Source organism: Ovis aries, chromosome 21, assembly GCF_016772045.2.
Source record: "Ovis aries strain OAR_USU_Benz2616 breed Rambouillet chromosome 21, ARS-UI_Ramb_v3.0, whole genome shotgun sequence".
Lineage (NCBI taxonomy): Eukaryota > Metazoa > Chordata > Mammalia > Artiodactyla > Bovidae > Ovis > Ovis aries.
In genome coordinates, this window is record NC_056074.1 from 31,378,975 (window position 1) to 31,404,343 (window position 25,369).

Genomic DNA, 25,369 nt, shown 5'->3' on the forward strand with positions numbered 1-25,369 from the left:
GGCATTAGTGGTGAAGAATCCACCTGCCAATGCAGGAGACGTAGGAGAGGTGGGCTGGATCTCTGGGTTGGGAAGATCCCCTGGAGGAGGCCATGGCAACCCACTCCAGTAATCTTGCCTGGAGAACCTCATGGACAAAGATACCTGGCAGGCTAGAGTCCATAGAATCATGAAAAGGACACAATCAGGACACAACTGAAGCGACTTAGCACGCATGCACGCAGGCTCAAAACCTAAATATCCAAATGCCAACAGAAAGCTCTCCTTGGATGTTTCACTGGCACCTTATCTTCAGCATTTACCATTTATCCTCCTTCACTCAGGACCCACTGCCCTTCCCATTTCACTGTGACTGGTCATACTGTCCACTCAGTTGCCAACATTAGCAATCCAGTGACAGAATACATCCCTCTCAGTCTTTCAGAGTGCACTTAAAAGTCACTTCCTTTGAATACGTTTCCAAGAACCCTCATTTAATTTAGATGGTCTGACTCTTAGATGTCATCCCTGCATATTTTTACTTTAAATCTTACCATACTGTATTACAATATCTGATTCACTTGCCTACTAGACTATAAACTCCTGTGGGCAGGTACTATATCCTATGTTCTGCATGCCCTGACCCAGCAATTCTTTTTTCAATAAGTAGGGTCTTCCCTGTTGACTCAGATGGTAAAGAATCTGCCTGCAATGAAGAAGACCCAGGTTCAATCCCTGGGTGGGGAAGATCCCTGGAGGAGGAAATAGCAACCCACTCCAGTATTCTTGCCATGGACAGAGGAACCTGGTGGGCTACAGTCCATGGGTTGCCGGAGTTGGACATGATGGGGCAGCTAACACAATTGGTCAGAAAAAAAAAATTAATGAATTAGTCAACAAAAGAAATGAACAACGTATTTTTTCAAAGCTTGGCTAATGAGATAAGATTGTAAGCACTCAACATATAATGTAAGAGGCAAGCTCTAGATCCTCTCCAAGACCTTGGGGGCTCAGATTCCTTTTAGCAGGAAGGGAGAGAGGGAGCAGGTGAAACGTCAGAGCACAGGAACCCAGGGCTGAGCCCTCTGTTGGGGTCTCATGTACAGCTTGTTCAGTTATTCAAAGGAAGAAAAAGTACAGTGTTGCCTGGCTAACCAGTGAGAAAGCTGGGGCTTAGAGGCCCACCGCCCATGGCCCTGGGTGGCAGGTTCAGATTCTCTTGCCCACCCTGGTTCTCAGGTGGAGTGATCCAATTTCTACCTGTCACCTTGGAAGCTATAATGAGACTTGGGTTGGCGGGGGGCGGTTGGTGAGGCTGTAATAACTCCTATTGAGCATTTAAAAAACTTTTTATGGCTTGTAGGTCTCAATATTATGGCTTACGTGATTTGATTTATAGAACTCTATGCAATGTGACTATAAACTAATGAGGCTGACTTTATTGTATGGCTCATGAAAACTGGTCTCTTTGCAGGAGGCTCCAGCCTTTCTAGAAGGAGACGTTCAGTGTGGTTGATGCCTTGTGATGTCCCACCATTGAGGAGTTTGGGGGCCAGGGAGGGGATGAGGACAGGAAGAAGCATCACGGTGGGGATGGAGGTGGATCCTCGGCTGTCGGCTTTACTGACAGTCCACAGACCGTGGGAAGTGGACATCAGTTCTCTCATGCAACAAATATTTGCTGGTATTTATGCCATTCCAGGCTCCAGTCCACTGCAGAGGAATCAGGGATGGACAGAAGAAACACCTGCTCTCAGGGACCCTGTGATCCTGATGAGAGAGAGAGAGAGTTACACGGACCCACGTGTGTCAGATACTTTGAAGGAAGAATGTAGGCCAAGGAGGCCAGTATTACAGCGACTGGATTGTAATTCATCAGTAGATCACTCCTTTGGTTGTGGGGAATATATCCTCTATATCTTTGCACAAAGTGAATCTCGTGTGCTTCCCGCTTCGCTTCTATTGCTGTCGCGTTTGTTTTGGTCAGTTTCAGTCATTTTGGCATCAAGAGGAGAGGAGTGTTATGGTTGATGGCAGTCAGTGTGCCAGGTACAGCAAGCAGGCTGAGATGTCCTCATTCTCAGGGCAGCCCTGCCAAGAAGCTCCTGTTAACCCTGTTTACGGATGAGAACACACAGACTTAGAGAGGATGAGCGGTGTGCCCCCGGTCACGGTTACAGGAGGCAGAGCTGGGATGTGCAACATGGGGATTAATTCCCGTCCACTGCTGGCTCTTCTCACTGGGACCCGAGAGAGATTGTGATGTGGTTGATGATGGAAGGAGGAGGGCAGCGTGAGACTCCACTGACCTGCAGTCTGGCCTCGGGTCGGCAGTGGACCAGGAAAACCACTGAAATCTCTTTGCCTCTAAAGTCCTTATCACAAGGGAAAGTGAAAGAAAGTGAAGTCACTCAGTCACGTCCGACTCTGTGCGACCCCGTGGACTGTAGCCCACCACACTCCTCTGTCCATGGAATTTTCCAGGCAAGAATACTAGAGTGGGTTGCCATTTCCTTCTCCAGAGGATCTTCCCGACCCAAGCATGGAAGGTCTCCCACATTGTAAGCAAGACACTTTACCGTCTGAGCCACCAGGGAAGTAGAAAATATGGTAACTATGTAGGGATGGGTGTCAACTAGACTTACTCTGGTGATCATTGTGCAACAAATCCAAATATCTAATCATTATGTTGTACACCTGAGATTACTATAGCTTTATAGGTCAGTTATACCTCAAAAAAGCACATACATTTGCTTCAGTTATCAAGGGAGCAAAAAGACAAAGGGAAATGAAATTCTTCGTTCCCATCTAACACTGGCCATGTAGGCAGTTATTATAAGGAATCGCTTTGAGTTTTATTTTGAACAGAACTTGTGTCTCATCCAAAGCATGACATTCTGGTATGTTTCCATTTCTTGGAAATTTCCTTGAACCTAAAAAACAGAAGGCTTTTGGTTCAGTTCGTTTTTGGTTCTGACCTCACTGTTTACTAGTGAATATCTCTAGTTTATGATGCCTGCATGTCCTGAGGGTCCGAGACAGCCAATGTCCTCTGGCTCAGCCTCCACGCCTCCTCAATCGTCCTGCCCCATTGGGTCCTCCTGATTTAGATCGGTTTCTGGAATATAAATATGCATCATGTTCTAGCTTCTTACTTTCTTTCTTCCTAAGGCACACACAGAGCAGCTGGGTACAATCTTCTCTCAGATAAACACAAGCTGTAAGTTTTCCTTATTTATGAATAACACACAGTTTGAAATTGCTTTTACAACTGGATACAAATTTCATTAGATAAATTCAGATATTTCTGCTGGATGCAGCTCCCCATAGCTATCCTCAGCTAGGCAGCCTCTCCATGGTACAAGGAAATCATAGTAATAACCACTTTGATCCTTAGGTGACTTCTAGTTCTAAAATCGGCTCTTTAAAATTAGAGAGAGACCTGTTCAGTTTCCCACATCACACACGCGCAACTTCTGAACAACTTGGAGATTTGTCTGTCCTGCTCTGTACAGTGTATCTGCCCTTAGAGCCACTTCAGAGAAAAAAAAAAAATGATGACAGGGGAATTACGTCTCTTTCTATAGATAATGAGGATGAATATTGATGGATGCCTACTGATGGCAAGGCAGGGAACCGACTGCTTTATATTCAGTATTTCATTTAACCCTCACAAGTACCGTACACAATCATTACTATCATTGCCTGTATTTACAGGCAGGGAAACTCAGGGTGATCAAAGTTAAGGGTATTATGTAAAATCACCCAGAAGTAGATTTTAGAGGTTGGATTCAGGTGTCTACATTCTGACCTACCACCCAGTAAAACAAGGGCTTTTGACTGACCTACATCACAGCTGATACGTTACAGAAGAAAAAGACTTAAACCTGCCCCTGACTCCCTGTCGGCTTCATTAAGGGTAAGTGAACAGCATTTTCTTAAAACCAAACCGATATAATTCACAGTCACACCCCCTAAGAGTCTCAGAATCTAGACAGAAGCTGAGACGTGAGCGAGCAAAGGAAATACATTGAGACAATGGGAAACCAGTGGAATCACTAAACTTTAGAATGGCGTAGGTTCTGGGGTTTAAACTGATGGGATTTATTTCTAATTTACAAACAAAGGCAGAGGGACCTCTAGATGCGGGGTGAGGGTTCCACGGATCACATACTCCCCCTACCCTACCCACACAGAGCAGATGGAGAGAGACTTTTATTACCCTTTCCCCTGTAACTGGGGCCTAACTGGGACGCCAGTGTCCTCAGGCTCCGATGTGACTTCAGCCTCTTTCCGCCTGCTGCCAGCCCACGGCTCCTTCCGACTGTCTCATACAGCGTTTTACTCACTCTTTCAACTTCTGCCTCCCTAAACCTATTTCTTCTGGATTCATCCCCATCACCAGACATTGTACCACTTCAGACTCAACCCCCACCTTTTTATTTCCTCAGCCTTAACATCTAGACTCTCAGGGAGCCTTGGGCACGGTGCTTCCCCAGCACGCTCCTTACCTTTCCCTGTTTCTCCATCACCCTGTTCACCACGGTCACCAACATCATCTCTTCCCTCTTCTACTCCTGATTCCACTTCGTGTCCTTGAAACCCCTTCTCTTCATGACAAAGGGATATCTTAGAGGTCATTAGATCATGTCACCTCCTTGCGTTAAGTTCTCTGAAGCTATTAAACTGCACTGGGTCCAACTTGCATTTCCTATTACAAATCACCCTAAATATCTAGATGTCTGTAAGACCTGAATCAAAGCTTAGGTTGGCCCATGGGCCAATTAAATCCTCTTATTTGTATTTTTTTTTTAACATGCCCCAAGTTGTCATCACAGGAAAGTGAGAATTTTGCTATATAATCATAATTTATGATTACGAAGTGCTTCCATGGTGCCAAGTCCTTAGGCAATTGTCTCATTAATTGTCACCCTGTATTAATCATGTTTTGAGTTTTTTTTTTAAATTCTGTATTTTATGATGCTTTGACATCTTGGAGGCTTTCTAATCCTGGACTCTCCAGGGCTAGCTATTTCTAGAGATAGCAGATGACTAGCCTTCAACCTGCCATTCATATGCAAACCAATCCATGAAGAGCCCACAACCCTAACCACTTTCTCGACCCAACTGTCACCAAGCCAGTGCTTCCCCTGCCCTGAGTCACCCCAGGGCCAGGTACTGGACAACTAGAGGATACAGGGAGAGTCTGAGGCTGTCACAGTTATTCAAACAATCCAACCCTATATTCGACTGAGCTCGCCTACCCTGCCTCGTCCATTCCTTCACCTGGAAACTACCATAAAGCCTCTGGATCCGACCTTCTCCTTGTTCTTTCTGCTTCCTGGTGCTTCCCCAAGCAACCTTGCATGGTGCGGCATGCCTCCTTCTCTGGGGAACACCAAGGGATAAACTCCTTTCTTTCAAGGCAGTGTTTTCCATGTCTGCCACCTTAACCGACCTACCTTCCAACCTCATCTTGGGGACGTTTCACAATACCCCCAAATCCTATGAAATAGGCGGGACAGGCATTATTAGATACCAGTCACACAGCAAAAGGGTCGAGGAGGCAGTGTCTGAATGGATGATCCAACTGCAGAACCATTGTGCTGAGTTCTCTAGTCCATCCTCATTTTATGTGTCTTCATGTATGTCATCATATATCCAAGCAAGGCATAGCTGCTAGGGGCTCCCTACCATGGTGCCAAGTCAAGCATTTCATAGAAATCTGCTGATATAAACTATAAAGGAGCTCACCCCCTTTCCCCTTTCCCATTTCAGTCTGGGTTGGCCTTCTAATATCTCAAAGGATATACCGGTCACTAGCAATTATGCATTGGAGAAGGAAATGGCAACCCACTCCAGTGTTCTTGCCTGGAGAATCCCAGGGACAGGGGAGCCTGGTGGGCTGCTGTCTCTGGGGTCGCACAGAGTCGGACACGACTGAAGCGACTTAGCAGCAGCAGCAGCAGCAGCAGCAGCAGCAGCAGCAGTGCTTTACAGATGAATGAATCGCCCCCACCAAACTGTAGACAGGCGTAGATTCACACAAAAATCAAATCCCTGCCGTTATTTCTCTGATTCACTAGCTCTTAAGTTCAATCCACTTATTCACCCACAAATACTGAACTAGCTAGAAAGCCGACTCACTGAAGAGAAAGATGATGGCCCCATTCTCTAGGACTCCAGATATCTAGAGCTGGGGGGAGTCAGCCCTGCAAAAATAAAAAAAGTTGACCATCTCCCCAAGGGTAGGATGTTCACGTGTTATGAATATACAATGTCTTGCTTCATCTTATCTCTGCCTCTCTTCTTGCCCCACCTGTTTTCCTCACACCTGGAATCTCATGTTCTTTTCTGCTTTCTTTTCCAACAACTCCTTTCATCTCAAGCAGTCCTACATGGGCTGATTCAGCCTTTGGGAACACAGCCCAGCTGCACCTCCTGAGAAGCGCTAGAACCGGCAGTGGTGTGAGTCGGTCATCCATGTGCCCAGCAACCAAGTGGAGGGATCTGCGTGACTTGTGTGGCAGCCTGACCCATCCTGACGGCTCACACCCTCGGTATTCAAGAGACAAACTCTGTAATTGAAGAAAATTGTAAGCCCAGCCCCAGTTCTCCCCTTTGCATGACTGAAGTCCTTCCAGGACATTGACCGTGGACAAGAACATCTCGGAATTTAGAGGGTTATGTGCAATGTGTATACAGAAAATGCAGCTACACTCAGGTCTTAAGGAAAGGTGTGTGTCATTAAAACTGGTGGGTGATCCCAGAATACGTTATTAGGCTGCTCTCTGAGGCCTTCTCTCTCCTCCTAGCATATATTACCCCTCCCGGCATGGAGAACCATACTACTCATCTGCATTGTTAATACCTGCTTTCCGGGAAGGAACTCCAGGTACTTTCACTCTATTAAAACTTACACAACACAGGTGGCATAACTAGCAACAAGTATTCTTTCTTCCTGAGGTCCCATGCTCTAATTAAAAACTTTAGACCTGGGATATGTGTAGTTATCTTTTTGCAGGGGGTGGAGGATGGACAGCATTTATTTATATTGTATATTCATCACAGTACAGTATATAGTTGTTTAATCGCTAAGTCGTGCTGACTCTTTGGGACCCCATGGACTGTAGCCCATCAGGCTCCTCTGTCCATGAGATTCTCCAGGCAAGAATACTGGAGTGGATAGCCATTCCCTTTTCCAGGGGATCTTCCGGACCCAGGGATTGAACCCATGTCTCCTGCATTGGCAGGCGGATTCTTTACCACTGAGCCACCAGGGAAGCCCACAGCCTATTGTAGCATAGTATCTGCGTCCAGTCCTTTATAACTGAGAGCAGCTAGCATGTTTATGTGCCCTTCAGCAACGAACACACCCCATGGCAAGACTTTACAGCTTATTTCTGAATTACGTTTCATTGGAACAGTTGTTCAGAGCCCAGGCTAATATTGCAAAGGATTTGAGTACCAATACAGTAAAGCAAAATGTACCTAGCAACCATTCAATTATGATTAGGATACAAGGGCAGGAGCCACACAATAAGGTGCGGAGAAAGAAATCCTCTCAACAGGCCCAAGGAAAGCCTTCAGCTCTTGACCAGAAGAAATGCGTTGGCACTCCAAACTGACAGACTGGGTTCTAAGAATGCCCTAACCACCAGTTCCTCTCCAGGTGCATGGTGCTTCCACTTCATGTTGTGACCATAAAGCAACAGACAGATTTTGTAAAAGTCAGTCAATACTTTTCAGGAGCTCACCCCCTTTCCCAGCTCTTGTATGCTTACAATGAGAGCCTTGGGTAGTAACGTGGAGTAGGATGGAGACGATTTAGCAGGTGATGCGGTAGGGAGACATTCAGATTTGCCATTTGGAGAGAGAGAGAGCAAGCCTAGGGCCAGGAGTATTTCCAAGGTGGGTCACCGGAGCAGAAAGCGCTCCACCATCTCGCCAGAGCCCAGGCAAGCTCTGTCTGGGATGGGACTGTAGCTCGGCCACGTGGAGTGGGGACGGCAGAGCTGCGGACGCCTCGCACCGCGCGCATTGAGTCGGCATTCTGGCGCGGGAAACCTAGTTGAGCTCTTCAGGGCGGGGTTTGGCAACTTCTGCCTTGGCATCCGGCATCCGGGGAGGGAAGGTGCGAGTCAGTTTCCAATTTGCTGCGGTCCCCGAGCTCCCTCTCCCGCCCTTCCCTCCCGCCAGCACGTAGGGAAGCCGCCGAAAGGGGCGCAGCGTTCCCGGGCAGCCGCGGTGTCGCGGGAGAGAGGAGCCGGGGAGGTGGCAGGCCGGCCCGCGCTGCTCCTGGCGCGAGTGGGCGGCGCGGCGGGGGTTAAGGTGGGAGCCCGCGCCCCGCGCCCGCCGGGATGCGCGCGGTCCGCCCGCTCGCTCGGCGCCGGCACCGCGGAGAGCGGCGGTCAGTGATGGAGCTGCTGCCATGACAACCCCTGCGGTCGGGGCCCGCGCGCGTCGGGGCTGCTCCCGGGAGGCCGGCGGCGCGGAGGCCGGGGGCGGCCGCTGAGCGTGGCGTCCGCGCGTCCCCGCGCCCCGCGCCGCGTCCCCGGAGAGGCGGGCGCGCCGTCTGCCCGCTCCCCGTGCGCCCCGAGCCTGCGCCGCGGGCGCTCCGCGGGCCGGGCCGGCCGCCAGTCGCCGCCCGGGCTGCGGCGAGGACGCCAGGCACCCGCCGCTCCGGAGGATCGCTGGACTTGGCCGCGGCTGCGGGTCCCCGCGGTGGAACTTTTTACCGCCTTGGCGTTCCAGATCGGAGACTCGGGCTGGTTTCTAAATACATCTGTACATATGTGTGATCTAATAAAACATTCTCTCCTCTCCTTGAAGCGGCAGCTTTTTATGACATCTCCTTTATGTCAGAGACACTTGCCTGCCTTCTTTGGGTTATAAACTTTTGATGCCAGACCTCGGCAGGACGTGCCCAACTGAATGTTAAAGTAGCATCTCGAAGAGAGGCAGAGAAAGAACAACCGTGACCTTCATCCCGCACCTTCCTCCTTTCTCTCCCTTCCCGGCCGCCTCCCTCCTCCCCAGGGGAGCATCGAGAAAGCGTTTTGGATGCAGGAGGGGGCATCTGGTTGTGCCAGGCTGGAAAGCTGAGGCAGGATCTGAGGAAGAATCAGTAGACTCCGGAGAGCCTGGACTCCGCTTCTCCTTACCCCCCTCTCCGCTTCTGGCTGGTTCCAGCCCCTGCCTCCCTCCCCGCGCGGCTGCCCGAGACCCGCCGGCGTGCGGGGCGGGGGACGAGGACCGAGCCGCCGCCGGAGTTCTGGGAAGTTGTGGCTGTCGAGGATGGGGGTCTGTGGGTCCCTCTTCCTGCCCTGGAAGTGCCTCGTGGTCGTGTCTCTCAGGCTGCTGTTCCTTGTACCCACAGGAGTGCCCGTGCGCAGCGGAGATGCCACCTTCCCCAAGGCGATGGACAACGTGACGGTCCGGCAGGGGGAGAGCGCCACCCTCAGGTAGGGAGCTGAACTTCGGCGGGGGACTGAGCCCCTCGGATGGGATTCGGTGGGAACCGGCGAGAGAGAGAGGACCGGAGACCTGCGTGGGGGACGAGCGTGGGAGAGGGCTTTTGCAGGCCCAAGAGGTGCCCACTTGGCGTTCTGTGGCAGCTGGGACCCGTTCTCCTGGACAGCTTGGTCATTCGCTGTGCCTTCTCAGGCCCCGGGTTTTCGGAGCGAGTCCTGAGGCTTGGGACTGCTTGTATCCATGAGGCTGTGGCTAGGCTTGGCACTGCGACGCGAGCCCTGGCATTGAAATACTGGGGTCTGAGCTTGGGAGCACTGGTGCCCTGGGGGCTGTCTCACAGTCGGGAAGGTATGTGATGAGGCACGGTGGTCCAGAGAGGGCTGGTTGGCCTCTACCAGCGGGATACCTGAAATTTCCGGCTCTGGAATTGCCAGCTGCTGGGCCCGGGCCCTTTATGGGTCCGCAGCCATCCATGCCAACCCCGTGTGCTGCTCCTGGGGCCCCGGTTGTAAATTATGAGGGCAGTTTTATCTTTGCAGGCTCGGCACCGGGAGAGGAAACATGTTTCTTTTATGCAACGACAACACTCCTGTGTGAAAAGCACAATAGGAAAGCTTTTTGTTTTACCTTAATGAGTTACAGAGAAGCACTTACGGGCTCCAGGCAAAGGGGTGGAGATTCTTGGAATATGAACCTTTAGGGACCCGGCCTGCTGCAGCAGAGACTTTAATAAAAATGCAGCCACCACTTTCCACCAGCTCAGCAGATATCATCTTTTATCCCTTTAATGAGGCAGTTCTGGTCCTCGGAGACAGATTCAGGGACGTCCCAGCTTAACTCTGCTCATAGTGTGCATGGGGTGAATGCATTTGCCCTGCCTGTGACTTTGATGGTTACGGTGGAAATAAAACATCGTGCCCCAGATTCTGCAGCCGAGAAGGCTGGCAGCTTCAAGGAACGCGTGAGGGCGGGGCTCCCTTCCTGCTCGGCCCTCGACTTCCTTGGTATCCCTCTCAGCCCAGAGGAGCCTCTCCCCGGGAAGGAAACGAAGGCCACTGTTCTTCCTTCCTAAGGCCAGGCGTGGAGGTTGATGCTTGCCTTCTGGGTGGTCTCACTGTGTTTTTTTCTGAGCCCAAGCACAGGTCCTAGAACCCTCTCTGATGGTACATGGAGGCCCCAGAAGGAGGGAGAAAAAACAGAAGGGAGACAGACCTCTTTTCTTGACCTCCAGCAGGAGGGAACCCCCCTGGGCTGCCCCGGACTAGAGGGAGTATAACATGCATACTTCCTTGCATCAGAGAAATCCCGGGGTGAGGGGCGAGGCACAATCAGAGGGCCCGTCTGCTCAGAGGAGTATCAGCCAGGCTATGGTGCGTGTAACCCCAGGCGACGTGGGGAAATGGCGGTGGGTGTTAAGGGGTGCCCATGCTGTGTGCCTCTCTCTCCATCCTCCAAACTCATACCCTCTTAACCAGGGACAGAGAGGCGTAACACAGGATGAGGTCTCAGTGCTGAACTTTCCAAAATCCTCCGGCCTTTTCTTGTCCCTGAAAGTTAAAGCTTTCTGGGATGCAGTAACACTGTTCCACCAGCAGAGGGCCAGCTTTGAGCTGCGTTTTTATTAGCTGCTGGCCTGTTTTCATGATCTTCAATTCTAATGTTTAGCAGCTGGGCTTCGTAATGGGAATGGGAATAAAAAAGGGAAAAGCTGAATAGTTGCTTTTTGTGCTTTGTGGAGAAAAAAAGAAAGAAAAACCTTACATATTTGAATATAACTGTTATCTGTTACCTGACGGCATGCTTTCTTTTTTAAAAAGTAAGCCCATCTTACGATGATTTTGCCTCTTGACTTCTGTATAAGTTGCCCTGACATAGAGAAATTCCGTGCATTGTCCCCATTTTAATCTTTCTGTATTCTCTTTCTTTTACCTCTCATGTTTTCCTCTTTTATTACATTTTCTTTTATTTTTATCAAATGCCTCCATTTTATATGCTTTTACATGTTATTCATTCTTGTCTTTCCATCTTTGATCACTGAATTCTTACTATTCCCTTATTTTTTAAGGTTCTGATTTCACTACGGTCACAGTGTTTCTTAAAATAACATCAATGACTCTCACAGATTTCTGGGGGTCTCAATCTCTCCCCTTCTGTTCTCGACAGCTGTGTGCCGGTCTCAGTGAAACCCTTGTTTGTCAGGACTCCGAGGGGGCGGGCATCCTGTTTCCCATCTCTGGAAGTCCATGGCCTCAACCCCAGATAGATGTATCATCTTGTTGGTTTTTTTTTTTGCTTCTAAAAAATTGCAGTTCTTAATCTCAGTCACTCTAATCTCCTAAAAGGTGTGCCGCTGGGAATTCTGTGTTTGGGAATTTAGTGTTCTGAATGCATCAGATGTTCAGAAGGCATTGAAAACACGGACTGATTCCCAGGTCCACTAGTCAGAACCATAGACAGTCTGTTCATATGTGGCTGCCTCGGATCAAGGTAATCCAAGCCTGTTTCTCAATCTTGAATGAAGTCACATAGGAGGTCGAAGACCAACCAGGAGAAGCCAAGAGAAAGAGAAAGCTCGGTCCTTCTTTGAAAGTTTCAGTGAGACCCAGTTTGGCTTAGAGAGGGGTGATCTCCTTCCTCGGAGGCATGTTTGTGGTGCCAGGTCTTTGATTGAACATGGAAGGAACTCATTTTATGTAGATGAGGCAATATTATCTTCCTCATAACTACTTCACAGGGCTACTTGAAAAGTAAAAATAATTATGTGACTATGGAGTTATTTTGCCTTCTTGGAAGAGAGATGATATGGAAAATGAAGGTGGTATTCACAGTGTCTGAATTATAGCTGCTATGAATCTGATTTGAATTCATTATTACAAATGGGCCCTCTTGGCCAGAATCATTTCATTACAATTATCTGCTGTTGGGTTAAAAATGTTCTGTGCCTCTGCATTAGATTAGATATGACAAGTGTCTAGAAGTCCTGTGTCTGAATCATTGCCCACGTCAGGAAGGAGCCCAGGATGCTCGGTGTGGTCACCTGGTGTCTGTTAGGCTATTTCAGTGACGCAATCCTCACTAGATGTGTTTTCACCTGGACCTCAATCTTCTCTAAATTTGCTTCGGTTTTGCAGTGGACCACATCATCCGTGTCCGTGAACATTCTGAGGGGGTTTTGGTAGGCTGAAGGTGGGGGTTGTTGCTGTAACTGTTCTCCTAAGTGGGAAAAGTTCCCGCCAGCAACTGGGGAGGGATTTTTTTTTTTTTTTTTTAAAGCATGGCAGGATAATCAGTTTTGCTGATCCAGGCTGGCTGATCTGGGATTATGCTTAGAAACTCTCGTCTAAAATACCCTCGCATTTTCATTTGGAGTTCTGAGCTAATCTCTTTGGAACCCAGTATTTGGAGGTTAACCACTGCCAAGGAGGAATCTGAGTAGCAGGATTTTGCCAAAGTCACCAAGGCAGTCAGGCTCCCAGGGAGGAGTCCTGTCTTTTCCTGGATGTTTCTCTGCCTTTTGCCCTCTCCATCAGCAGCTTCGGTTTTTTGTACATTAGAACATTCGGAAGAGCCACTCGGTTATTCCAAACAAGGCCACAGCACGTGAATTTCAGCATTTCAGTTACCTAAACTGAATAAGGACTTCGATCGGGGCAAAGGCTTCGCTCTTGGCCTGGGAAGATGGATTCAGACATGGACCCGAGCACAAGTCCATACAGGGCCAGTCCAGCTGCAGTGCTAACCTGGGTTGCCCCGGAGTTACTGGAGATGCATTTTAGATGTTCCGTGGCCAGGATCCCAGACCAATTAAAGCAAAATGTCTGGAGTTGGGCATGGGCGTTTTAAAGATCTCTTCTAGTATTTCTCATGTTGAGAACTGCTGTCCCAGATCCCCTTCCTGCCCCAGAGCATCTGAGTAAGGCTGGTCTCCAGTGGCCCCGCCCACACTTACATAACCCTACCTGTGTGCATGGACTTCACCACTTAAAGCTGCTGTATTGCCTGAGGAGGACCACCAGGCCCGGGAGCCTGCATACCATCTGGACTTGATTCTTGCTCCTTTCCTCACCTGCCAAATGATTTTGAGCACTTGAATTCATTTGTGTACCCTTGGGGATGGTATCTGCCCCATCTAAGGCATTGGGGAGATGAAAGAGATGGTGTTATTATGCTGATTAGGAAGCAACACACAAGTGCAGGTTGTTATAGGAGCCAAACAAAACCTCAGTGATGACCTGTGATTCTCTGTCCTTTCTGGGTTCACTTCTCCCCCTTCCCGCAGATGCATACAGAGCTCTAGAATTCTCCTCCCCCCTTCCACCACCACTCACCACACACACAGAGCTCTAGCATTCTCCTCCCCCTACCCACCACACACACAGAGCTCTAGAATTCTCAGTCCATCTGCAGTGCCAGCCAGCACCCTGCTTTCTGCTCATGGTCAGGACTCACCCTGCTGCAAATCTTTGTTCTGATGGATACACACTCTGTATACGTCAGTTACATGTGGGTGTAGTTGGACTGTGAGTTCCTAGAGGCAAAAAGCCATGACGTAGGTGTTGGCTACAGACACCGTCATGGATACTGAGGGTCCAAAATGATACATCTGGGCTGAATGCTTTACTCCACTGTAAAGGAGCTCAGTCTCGTATGATGGAGTGTTAATCTGCAGGGATAAAATGCTCACAGCGAAAGGGTTCCATTCTCTTCACAATATGGTGCCAACAGCAGGTGGTTGGTTAGAGGCTTTGGGGGCCTGGGGGACTTGCATTCTGGTGCGATCACTTGCCAGGGGGGACATTGAGTCCACCAGTGGCCCCCGAGGTGGTGCCATCCCTGGGACAAGGCGAGGAGCAGGGCAGCAGAGCAGAGGGGGGTCTTCTCAGCTGCAGTGGGGTGATGGACTTGAGAGCAGGGCTGTTCCTGTGGAAACCTACCTTCTGTTGACCAGGGGAGACACGCGGAGCCAGGGGGGAGAGGGGCGGATGGAGAAGCTGGCGTTTCCCTATCTGGCAGGCCTGGAAGAGGGGGGCTGGCTAGACTGAGGCCGTCTAATCACTGATTGGTAGGGATGCCAGCATGGGGGGTGGGGAGCTCATCTTGAGGCAGTCAGCATACATGTTCCGTGACTTTCTGGATTGCTCTAAACAACTCAGCCGTTCCCATCTAAGCCCTTGTTAATTTTTTTTTTTTCTTTTTTTGGCCTTTAAGTAAATTTGGTCCTTGGGTTCAGTTTAGTCCTGCTGTTCTGGAAAGGGACCTTGGCCTGCCTACCTTGGTCACTGTGTAGCTGGCTCTGGTGTAGGGGGAGGGTGGAGGCGAGCAGTACTGGGCAGCCTGAGCTCCAGGCCTCATGAGGTCCAGACATAAGATGCAGAGGACAAGAGGTCCTGTCCATCCTTTCCAAAGGAAGACTTGAACATTGTCATCAATGGGAAGCATGTTAGGGCTGGCCAAAATGGCGTTGCCTGTTAAGTTAGGAACTGTTAATCATTCTTGATTTTTTCTTTTCCAATCCGCTCAAGATGGCCCCAGACTATTTTGGGTTTGTTCGTTTGTGTACCATTTCCCGTGCAGGAAGATGTCTTTTAGCTGACGTTGGGTTCGGGAGGAAGGTGGCTGGGAATGGGCCCTGGGGAGAGAGGCTTCCCGCTGAGTGCCTTCTCACCTTCCAGCCATAGCACCTTCCTGGGACTTCTCGTACCTGGCACATCTTTTTTTAAGACGTGACAACTGAAGCTGTGATGTTTCTGCAGCTCAGCACTCACCCTGCCTCCATCTGTGTGTCATTGCCTCAGTAGAGGAGGTTAGAGAAGGGAGGTGTTGGAGCCTGGTGCCCCTTCCCTGCAGGACCACACTGAAGACCCTTCAGTAAAACCTGTGGGGTGGGGATTAAATAAATAGATGCCGTCATCCATAATTGACTGTATGTCAGGTGCCAGGCCAATTACTTATTGTTTCATGCAATTTTCAGAGTATTATGATCCTGTCCAGGAAGGAGACATTTTCTTCTACCCTTCTAGGGTCTTCTGGCTGGTCTAAGAATTAAACAGACAGCAGACAGGTGAAGAGGAGACAGTCAAACAAAAGTTTAATAACATATATACATGGAAGAAACCCAGGGGAACTAAATAACTCACCCCAAAGGCCAAAGTCCTCACCCTGAACACCATCCTCAGCTGAAGACAAAGGAGGATGTTGGAAGTAGTGGTGTGGGAGGTTTAAATAGAGGAAGGCAGTTCACATGGAGATGAAAAAGCAGATTGATTGGTAAATAAATGTTTGTTGGTCCAACAGAGAGGGACGCAGAGTGGGCTCTGATCTCTGGAAGTTGCCCCCCACACCTGGCTGTATTCTTTGCAGACATCTCTCCCGACCCTCTATTCCTGGAATAGGTCCTCTATCTGAATTCTCAAGGCAGTTACTGGGAAGGTCAGAGTTTCTTCCCGAGCCTTGGGCCTTGACTGTTTTCAGCTTGAAATAATCCACGTGCCAGAAACATTTCGGGATGTCGAATTTTGTTCCTCTACAATCCCCAGTGTAGAGACCGAGGTGCAGACAGTTGAGGCACTTGCCTTGGGTCACATGGTTATTATGTGTCAGAGTCTGTGCTTGCTCCTAGAATGCCGTTTCCCCCCTCTTCTGAGTTTGATAGTACCCTCTTCCAGGTAGGGAGAACAGAGAGTGTTTCCGTGAGCTTCAAGCAGGAAAAGCAAACGGCTCCTCTGTGTTCCTGGGACCTGTATTTGAGCAGAGGTTAGGAAGTCTGCACTGGGTTGAGGGCTGTGGCCGTCTGTTGCTGTGCCCCCAGCAGGTCCTTTACGCCTCTCACCTGCACACCAGCAAGCCCTGCTCTATCTCTTGGGGCCAGAAATCAGGCTGCAGAGGGTCCCACCCACCATGTGTGCTGCCCCAGAATCATGGGTGCCCTTAGCTTTGACCCTGCCCTGAATGTTGTGCCCTCCGGGAACATCTGTGCCCTCTCACAGGACGAGCAGCACCCCCAGGGACCCTGCAGACAGGACAGAGCCAGCAGGTGAATGATGACAAGGACACCAATGACAGAGCATTTCTCCAAGAACCAGGAGGAAGCAAGTGATCCACGTGGAAGGATGGACAGATGAGAAGTCACGTGTTTTTAGATCCAAAAATCCAAGTCATTGTGTAATCCCGTCTCCCCATCTTTATGCTCATAGTTTAAACCATCAAGACTGTGGCAGCAGCGGGCACAGGCCCTTTTTGCTCACCTTGTGGCTGACTCATACCCTACAATGTCTGCCTGACCTCTTGTGGCCTCCTCTTCCCGGGAGATGGTACATTTTGCTTAAATCAAAGAGATGCTGAAGGGCTTGACCTGGCTTCCATAAGAGTGCTGATCAATGTTGAAAACTTGCTTTTGAATATTAAACATCTCCAGTGGATCTGAAGATTTATGAGATCTCGATTAACCAAGTTTCCATTGCATAATAGAAATACAGTGTGTTTTAAGTGATTGTGAAGGTTTCTGGCAAGGCCACAGAAGATAATTTAACTCATAATTATCCAAAATGCTATAGATCCGCCATGAAGAATAATAGAACACGATGTTGTTGTAGAAGAAGTAATTACGCAAAAGAGGGGAAAAATGAATATGATAATTTTCTATTTATCGTGAATGCCAGTGCTGAAGAAAAGTAGATATAATTACAGGAAGATAACATGGAAACATTTTCCCAAAGGCATTTCTGAATACTTCCAAAAGTTTGGGAGTTTGTATTATTGTATCTGTTGTGCCAAATTTAATTTTAAGATGCATAGCTTTCCTTATATTTGATTCAAGTGTGCGTTTGCAGCCTTGGTAATGTTGAGGAGTATTTTCATGAGTATTAATAAAGCAAGGAAGATAGATCAAGGAGATGAAAGACAAAAATGGAAAGCATAGAGAAGGAAAGAGACTTTCCCAGGGCATCAGCAAGAGTCGAAGAAAGACAAAGACTCTGCCCATGTGAGGATGAAGTGGCCTAGGGTGGACTCTCTGGAGTCCCAGGTAGAGGAAGAGGGGGAGACAGGAAGTGGCAGTGCCGCCCTCCCTCCCCCAGGCTCTGCTGTGCCAGTGGCCCCGCTCCAACTGAGTGTCCGGGTCACGAGGCCACACCCACACAGGTGTGTGTGTCCGCCCTAAGGCATTCTGTGTGTGTGTGTTAGTCACTCAGTCATGTCCGGCTCTTTGCGACCCCATGGAGTGTAGCCGACCCGGCTCCTCTGTCCATGGGATTCTCCAGGCAAGAATACTGGAGTGGGTAGCCATGCCTTCCTCCAGGGGATCTTCCCAGCCCAGGGATGGAACCTGGGTCTCCCACACTGCAGGCAGAGTCTTTACCATCTGAGCCACCAGGGAAGCCTCATCCTAAGTCAAGATGCCAGCAAATTCGGGGCTCAGGTTCTCACTTGCTGCCAGAATCTGGCTCTTTCTGACCCTTGGTTTCACCTGGCAGCTGGAGACCCCTTTCGGTCACTGAGCCCTGGCGCATGTCCTGCTTCTTTGTGTTGGACCCACCCCAGGTGCTGGGTGATCGGCAGTCTGCTCTATTCGGCAGGAGTCTTCTCCAAAAGCCCAGCTCCAATGTTGACCCCAATCCTCTCTAACTCCTCCTGATTCCTGGACTTTCCAGCACTTACTGTTCACCTGCCCACTGGAACGTCCCTTTCAGAGACTGCCTTCAGGCAGGCAGCTGGTGAGGGCTCAGCCGACTCGTGCTTGATTCTTTCCTCCCCGTCATTCTTGGGGATATGTGTTGCCCTATCAGATCCCATGCACCTTGACTGGGATTGACTGCAATGGATGCCATCCCAGTGGAGGGATTCTTGTTTGATGTTTGGAACTCCCCACGATGGATAAAAGAAGCCAGCATGTGTTTTGCAAGGAAATGAATCAGTCAGGTGTGTTATTGGAGTGGCCATGCCCACATTGACTTAGGTGACTGAAAGGCACCTGGGTAGAAGGAGGGAATAAAGGGATTCATATTTGTGCTGGCCTATGCTCTGCAAGGAGATCCAGCCAGTCCATTCTAAAGGAGATCAGCCCTGGGTGTTCTTTTGGAAGGAATGATGCTAAAGCTGAACTCCAGTACTTTGGCCACCTCGTGCGAAGAGCTGACTCATTGGAAAAGACTCTGATGCTGGGAGGGACTGAGGGCAGGAGGAAAAGGGGATGACAGAGGATGAGATGGCTGGATGGCATCACTGACTCGATGGACATGAGTCTGAGTGAACTAGGGGAGTTGGTGATGGACAGGGAGGCCTGGCGTGCTGCAATTCATGGGGTCGCAGAGAGTCGGACACTACTGAGTGACTGAACTGAACCGAACTGATGCTTTTAGCCCATCCCTAAAAATACTCCTCTCCCTGCTCTTGTTGGCGTTGCTTCTGTGCCTTTTAAGTGTATTAATACTCTCTCTCCATCTTTGGGTCCCAGTGTCCAGTTCAACACCTAACTCAGAGGGGATGCTCCAAGTTTGTTGAAAAGATGAATGTGTGTCCTTTATCTCTGTCTGTCCACCTCTTTCTCTCTCACACACATACCTACTTTTCCTAATGAAGATATTCTCATCCATTTTTAAGCAATTGGGAAGTCACTGACATTACAACCAAAGATTCTGGCATTTGAGTCCTAGTTGAGATAATGATCTCTCCCTAGATACTTGGTATTTAACTTGTCCTGTCTCCTCCTGCTTATTATAATTGCAGCATTTTCGAATTTCACACCATTATTAAAGCCACCATCCTGAGATGCTGAGCAGTTACAAGGAAGGTATACCAGCCTCCTCCCTTTTTATTAAGGATACAAAATAGAGGGTGGCATATCCTGGGACTGTATCTGCAAACTCTCGGGAATGGAAAAAATGTCAGTGAGACTAGTCTTCTAAAATTGCAGAGGGCATCTCAGGATGAAGGGACTTAGGGAGGTATTTCTTTGTCCGTGTGAAATATAGCAGCTTCTGTGATGAGCTCTCACTATGAGATCCTTGAATACATCCCCAGAGCACCTGTCCTGCCATAGCTGTGCAGTGGGAACAGTTTATAGATCTTCTTGATTATAACTTTACATTTACACTCGGCTAGTCAGTGGGCTTCCCTGATGGCTCAGACAGGAAAGAATCTGCCTGCAATGTGGAAGACCTGCATTCTATCCCTGGGTTGGGACGATCCGTCCGAGGAGAGCATGGGAACCTATTCCAACATTCTTTCTGGAGAAGACCCATGGACAGAGGAGCCTGGTGGGCTACAGTCGATGGGGTCGCAAAGAGTCACACGCGACTGAGCAACTAAGCACAGCACAGCAGTCACTGGGCGCTTAGAGAAATAGAAGGTTAAGTATAACTCGTGTCAAGAGGTTAAGGCACACACTAACTCAAGAAGATTCAGTTCAAATCCTGGCTGAATGTGATCAGACAAGTGATCAAGTTTATCCAACCCTCAATTTTAAATAAAGGATTGAGGGGTTATACACCCACTTCACTAAGTTGTAGGGGAGGAGTAGATGGCATTAAGTTTGTAAGAGCTTAGACTAAAATCAGACATGTAGCAAGTTCATGATAAACAGTAGCATTAATGTTTTTAAAAAATGTAAGTTACTGAATTCACAATTTTCACAACCAGCTTTTATTGACTACTCTGTGCCAAGCCCTGTTCTAAGTGGCATGGAAATTATAAAGTTGAATTAATCCCAGAGTTTCCTCTTTAAACACTCGCATCTAGTGAATATGTTAGCAGAATAAAGGGCCCATAGATCAGGAAGTGGGAGAGAAAGGAGCCAGAGGGAGAGAGTGAGGAGGGGAGGAGGGAATTTGCATAAAATGCACTATATTCTGTGTTCACTTAGACAAACCCTGGCATTCACATTCAACCGTGTAACCTCCACGCTTAAAGATATAGAATATTTTTTTTTTATCACCCTCAAAGAATTCCTCTATGCCCTCTCTTTTTTTGTGGTCAAATATGCACGACATGAAATTTACTATTTTAACCACTTTTAAATATGCATTTCTATGTCATTAAATGTGTTTATTTTATGTGCAAAAACGTGTATCTCCAGGCCTGTTTTCATCTTTCTGAATGAAAACCCTGCCCCCCTCCCCATTTAAAGACTTCTTCCCCATCCTCTCTCCCTGCTGCCCTGAGTTTCTGTCTCCTCTGGGACTTCATATACGTGGGATCATACAGTATTTGTCCTTCTGTGACTGCCCTATTTCACTTAGCCTCATGTCTTCAAGGTTCATCACTGAAGCATGTGTCAGAATTTCCTTCCTTCTTAAGGCTGAAAAATATCCAATTGTAGGTTTATACCACTATTTATCATTTACTTGTCTATGGAAACATGGGCTGCTGCTATGAATAATGCTGCTATGGACATGGGTGTGCAAATATCTGTTCTCTGCTTTCAATTCTTTTGGTGTATTCCCAGAAATGGAATTTTATATGCCCAGAAGTGGATCATGCGGTAATCCTGTATAATTTTGAGGAACTGCCATACCATTTTGCATAGTGGCTGCACCATTTTACATCCCCTCCAGCAATGCACAAGGCTTCCAGTTTCTCCACATCCTTGTCAACACTTGTTATTTTCAGTTTTTTGTTTTTATAATAGCCATTTTAATGGAGGTGAAATGTTATCTCACTGTGGTTTTGATCTGCATTTCCTTGATAATTAGTGATATTGATGTGCTAACATCCATTTGTGCATCTTCTTTAGAGAAATGTCTATTCAATTGATTGTTCATATTTAATCAGGTTACTAGGCTTTCTTGTTGAGTTATAAGAATTCATGATGTATTCTGAATATTAATATTTTATTAGATATGATTTGCATATGTATTATTCCATCTGTGGATTGCCTTTTCACTCTGTCAATAATGTCTTTTGATGCACACAGCTTTTTAATGTGAGTTTACCCATTTTATCAATTTTTTCTTTTGTCCTTTGTGCTTTGCTGTCCTATCCAAGAAATCTTTGCCTATTCCAATGTCATGAAGCTTTTCCTATATTTTGTCCTTGAATGGTCTAATGGTTTTAGCTCTTCTGTTTGGATCTTTGTTCCATTTAGAGTTAGTTTTTGTATATGCTGTAAGGTAAGAGTCCAAGTTAATTTTATTGCATGTAGATATGCAGTTTTTCCAGCACCGCTTGTTGAAAAGAGTATCTTTTCCTTATTGGACTTCTCACTCTCGTTGAAATTCATTTGAACTATAGTTTATTTCTGTGATCTCTATTCTACTCCATTGGTCTATGTCTGTCTTTATGCCAGGACCATACTGTTTTGGTTATTGCAGCTTATAGTAGATTTTGAAACCAAGAGTATGAGACCTTTTACTTTGTTATTTTCCAAGATTATTTTAGGTATTTGGGATCCACTGAGGCTATATATGCATTTTAGGATGAATTTTTCTATTTCTGCAAAAAAAATCAAAACCACTATTGACAGGGATTGCATTGAAGGTGGAGACAGCTTAAAGTAGTGTTGACAATTTAATAATGTTGTCTTTCAATCCATAAACATGGGATGTCTTTTAATGAATATTTGTCTTTAATTTCTTTCAGAAACATTTTGTAGTTTTTAGCATATAATTCTTTCACCTTGTTTAAGTTTATTCCTAGTAATTTTAAATGTTATAAATTAAATTGATTCTTAATTTCCTTTTTGGATTGTTCATTGTTACTGCATAGAAATACAACTGATTTGTATGCGTTATATAAAACACATAAGTTTTTATTTTTATGGGAAGATTATGGCATATGCATACAAAAATAATTTTATTTCTTTCTTTCCAGTTTTGAAATTTTAGATATTTTTCTTGCCTAATTGCCCTGACTAGAACTTCCAGTACTATGTGAATAGAAGTGATGAAAGCAAGCAACCTTGCCTTGTTCCTGGCATTAGAAGGAAGTATCTAGTTTTTCAACATTAAGTATAGGTATTTTATATATGGCTTTACCTTGATATAATTTCCTTCTACTCCTAGTTTATTGAATTTTTTATCACAAAAGAGTGTGAAATTTTGCCAAATGTTTTTTTCTGCATCAATTTACTATTTTTTAAAATTCATCCTGCTAATATGGTATATTTGTTGAATGATTTTCATGTATTCAACCATCCTTGTATTCCAATAATATGTTCTCCTTGTTTATGGTATATAATCTTTTAGCATCATGTTGAATTCAGTTTGTTAGCACAGTTGGCTCTTAAATAACACAGGTTTGAACTGCACCAGTCTGCTTGTATATAGATTCTTTTCAGTAGTAAACACTATATTTGCAACATGAATTGTGGTTGGTTGAACCCACAAATGCAAAACTGCAGATAGAGAAGAACCAAAATTTTTATGTGGAGGGCTAACTATAAATTAAATGCAGATTTTCAGCTGTACATAGGGTCAGCACCCCTAGCTCCCGTGTTGTTCAAGAGTCGACTGTATATTGAGGGTTTTGCATCAGTGGTTTTGCATGCCTTATTGTCTATAGTTTCCTTTCCTTGTGGTGTCTTTCTCTGGCTTTGGTATTAGGATAATGCTGGCCTCATAGAATGAGTTTAGAAGTGTTCTTACCTCTTTATTTTTTTGGAAAGGGTTTGAGGATAACTATTGTTAATTCTTTAACTTCTTCATAGAATTTACTACTGAAGCCAGCTTGTCTTGGGTTTTTCTTTGTTAGGAGATTTTTGATTACTAACTTGGTCTCCTTGCTGGTTAAATACCCATTCGGACTTTCTGTTTCTTCATGATTTAAAGAGGCTATATTTTTTTCTAGAAATTTATCTCTTTTACCTTCGATTGATTATCCAGTTTGTTTACCTACTATAGTCCATAGTACTCTCTTACGATCTTTTCAGTTTCTGCAGCATCCCTTCTTTCATTTTTATTTTATCTGGTCTTTTTGTTGTTGTTCATAGTAAATCTAGCTAAAGGTTTGTTAATTTGTTCAAAACTAACTTTTGGTTTTGTTGACTCTATTTTTTTTTTTTCTGTTTTCAATAGCACTGATCTCTACTCTCCCTAATCACTATTATTTCCTTCTTTCTATTATTTTTGGGTTCAGTTTGGATAGAGGTTCAGGCTACTGCTTACTCCTAACTGCACTGCACTGCGGGTAGGTAGAGGAAGGGGAAATAAAAATACCACGACATTTCTTGTTATTTTAAATGATGCCTTTTTTTTTTTTTCCTGGATTGGGCATTTGGTCATGTTCTGTAATCTTTGATTGATTTCCAGAGCCCTTGTAAAGTTATTATTTCCAGTTTCTAGTTGTTTGTTTAGTTGTTTCTGTGGGTGAACAAAGGTTTGCTCTTCCTAGGCTGTCATCTTGCTAACATTCCTGCTCTGCCCTTTTAAAGTCAGTCCTCCAGGCCCAGGCAGGCATCCGTTTCCTTTCTGACACCATAGACATCATTGCATTTCTTCTATAATTTCATTTAAATGGAATAACACTATATTACACAGTACATCTAATACGTGACTTTTTTCCTTCAGTTTAATGTATTTGAGATATGTACATGTCACTCCTTGTAGTTCATTCCCTTTGCCCTGTAGTATTCCATTTTATGGGTATATCAATTCTTTTCCCCATTTACCTGTTAAAGGATTAATATTGTTTCTAGTTTTTGGCTTTTTAAAATTAAGGTACAATGAATATTTGAGTATAAATCTTGATAAGGAAATATATTTTCATTAAAAAAATACCTAGGAATAAAACTATTGAATCATATGATATGTGTCAGTTTACCTTTGATGAAACAGACAGACCATTTTCCAATGTTGTACCAATTTACATCCCCACTGGTAATTCTCAGAGTTCCAGCTGCCCCATAGTTCCAACATTTGTCATTGTAGGTCTTGTTAGGTCTTGGGGTTTAAAAAAAATAATTTGTAGCCTTTTTAGCGGGTATATGAAGTAGTGTATGATTGTGAAATTTTAATTTGCATTTCTGTGGGGATTAATAACATTCAGCCTCTTTTTATGCATTTTTCACATTGGCCAGTCAAATATCTTCCCACAGGCAATGGATGATGGATGTGTTTATCCATCCATTTATTTCAGCAAATGTTTACTGGACACTATATTCCGTGTGCTATTTTCCAGAGATTGAGTATAGAGTAACTTGAGAAGTAAGTCCAGATGGCACAGCTTTGGGAATTGGGGGTCATACTTTTGTGAGTTTTACCTCCAGGAGCCCCAGCAGGTTCTCAGCGTGAAAATATGAGAACTGGCAGGAGGAGGTACCATTTGACACATACCAGAGCATTCTTCTCTTTGTAACAAAACCTGCCCTCAAACAATTTCACCATATTCAAACCTCGGTGGGTTTCACTGGAGCCTAAACTACCCAGAAAAGTGAAATACCCAGCTCCACCCTCCTTCAGCTAAAAAAGCACAAAACATAGTTTGAAGAGAAAGTGAGCATTAAAATTACACTCAGATATATCAGGGATGTTGGAATTATCAGACCAGAAATTTAAAATAACTAGGATTCACATGTTAAGTGATTTAATAGACAAAATGGACAACATGCCAGAACAGATGGGTAATGTAACATAGAAACAGAAACTCTAAGAGAAAAAACGGAAAGAAATGCTACAAAAATTGTTGCAGAAATGAAGAATGACTTTGATGGGTTTATTAGTAGACTGGACGCAGCTAAGAAAAGAATCAGTGAGCTGGATGATATGTCAATGCAAACTTCCTAAGCTGAATAAGCAAAGAGAAAAAAGACTAGCAAAAGAAAAGAACAGGATATTCAAGAACTATGGGAAAGTCATAAATGGTATAATGTACATATAAGGGGAATATCAGAAGGAAGAGAGACAAAGGAACAGAAAAAACAATTGAAGCAATGATGATGGACTTTCTCAAGATTAACGTCAGACAGCAAACCATAGATCCAGAAGCT

The 25,369-nt window shown here is 46.1% G+C and overlaps 1 protein-coding gene across 3 annotated transcripts in view; it reads left to right on the plus strand.

Annotated features, from left to right (window-relative positions):
• Positions 1–25,369, plus strand: part of OPCML (opioid binding protein/cell adhesion molecule like) — a 1,044,992-nt gene that overhangs the window by 521,914 nt on the left and 497,709 nt on the right. For all 3 annotated transcript variants that reach the window (XM_042238243.2, XM_042238245.2, XM_042238246.2), the window contains exon 2: positions 9,359–9,443. In XM_042238243.2, coding sequence (XP_042094177.2) covers positions 9,359–9,443 — 85 coding nt within the window. The remainder of the gene's footprint in view (positions 1–9,358; positions 9,444–25,369) is intronic.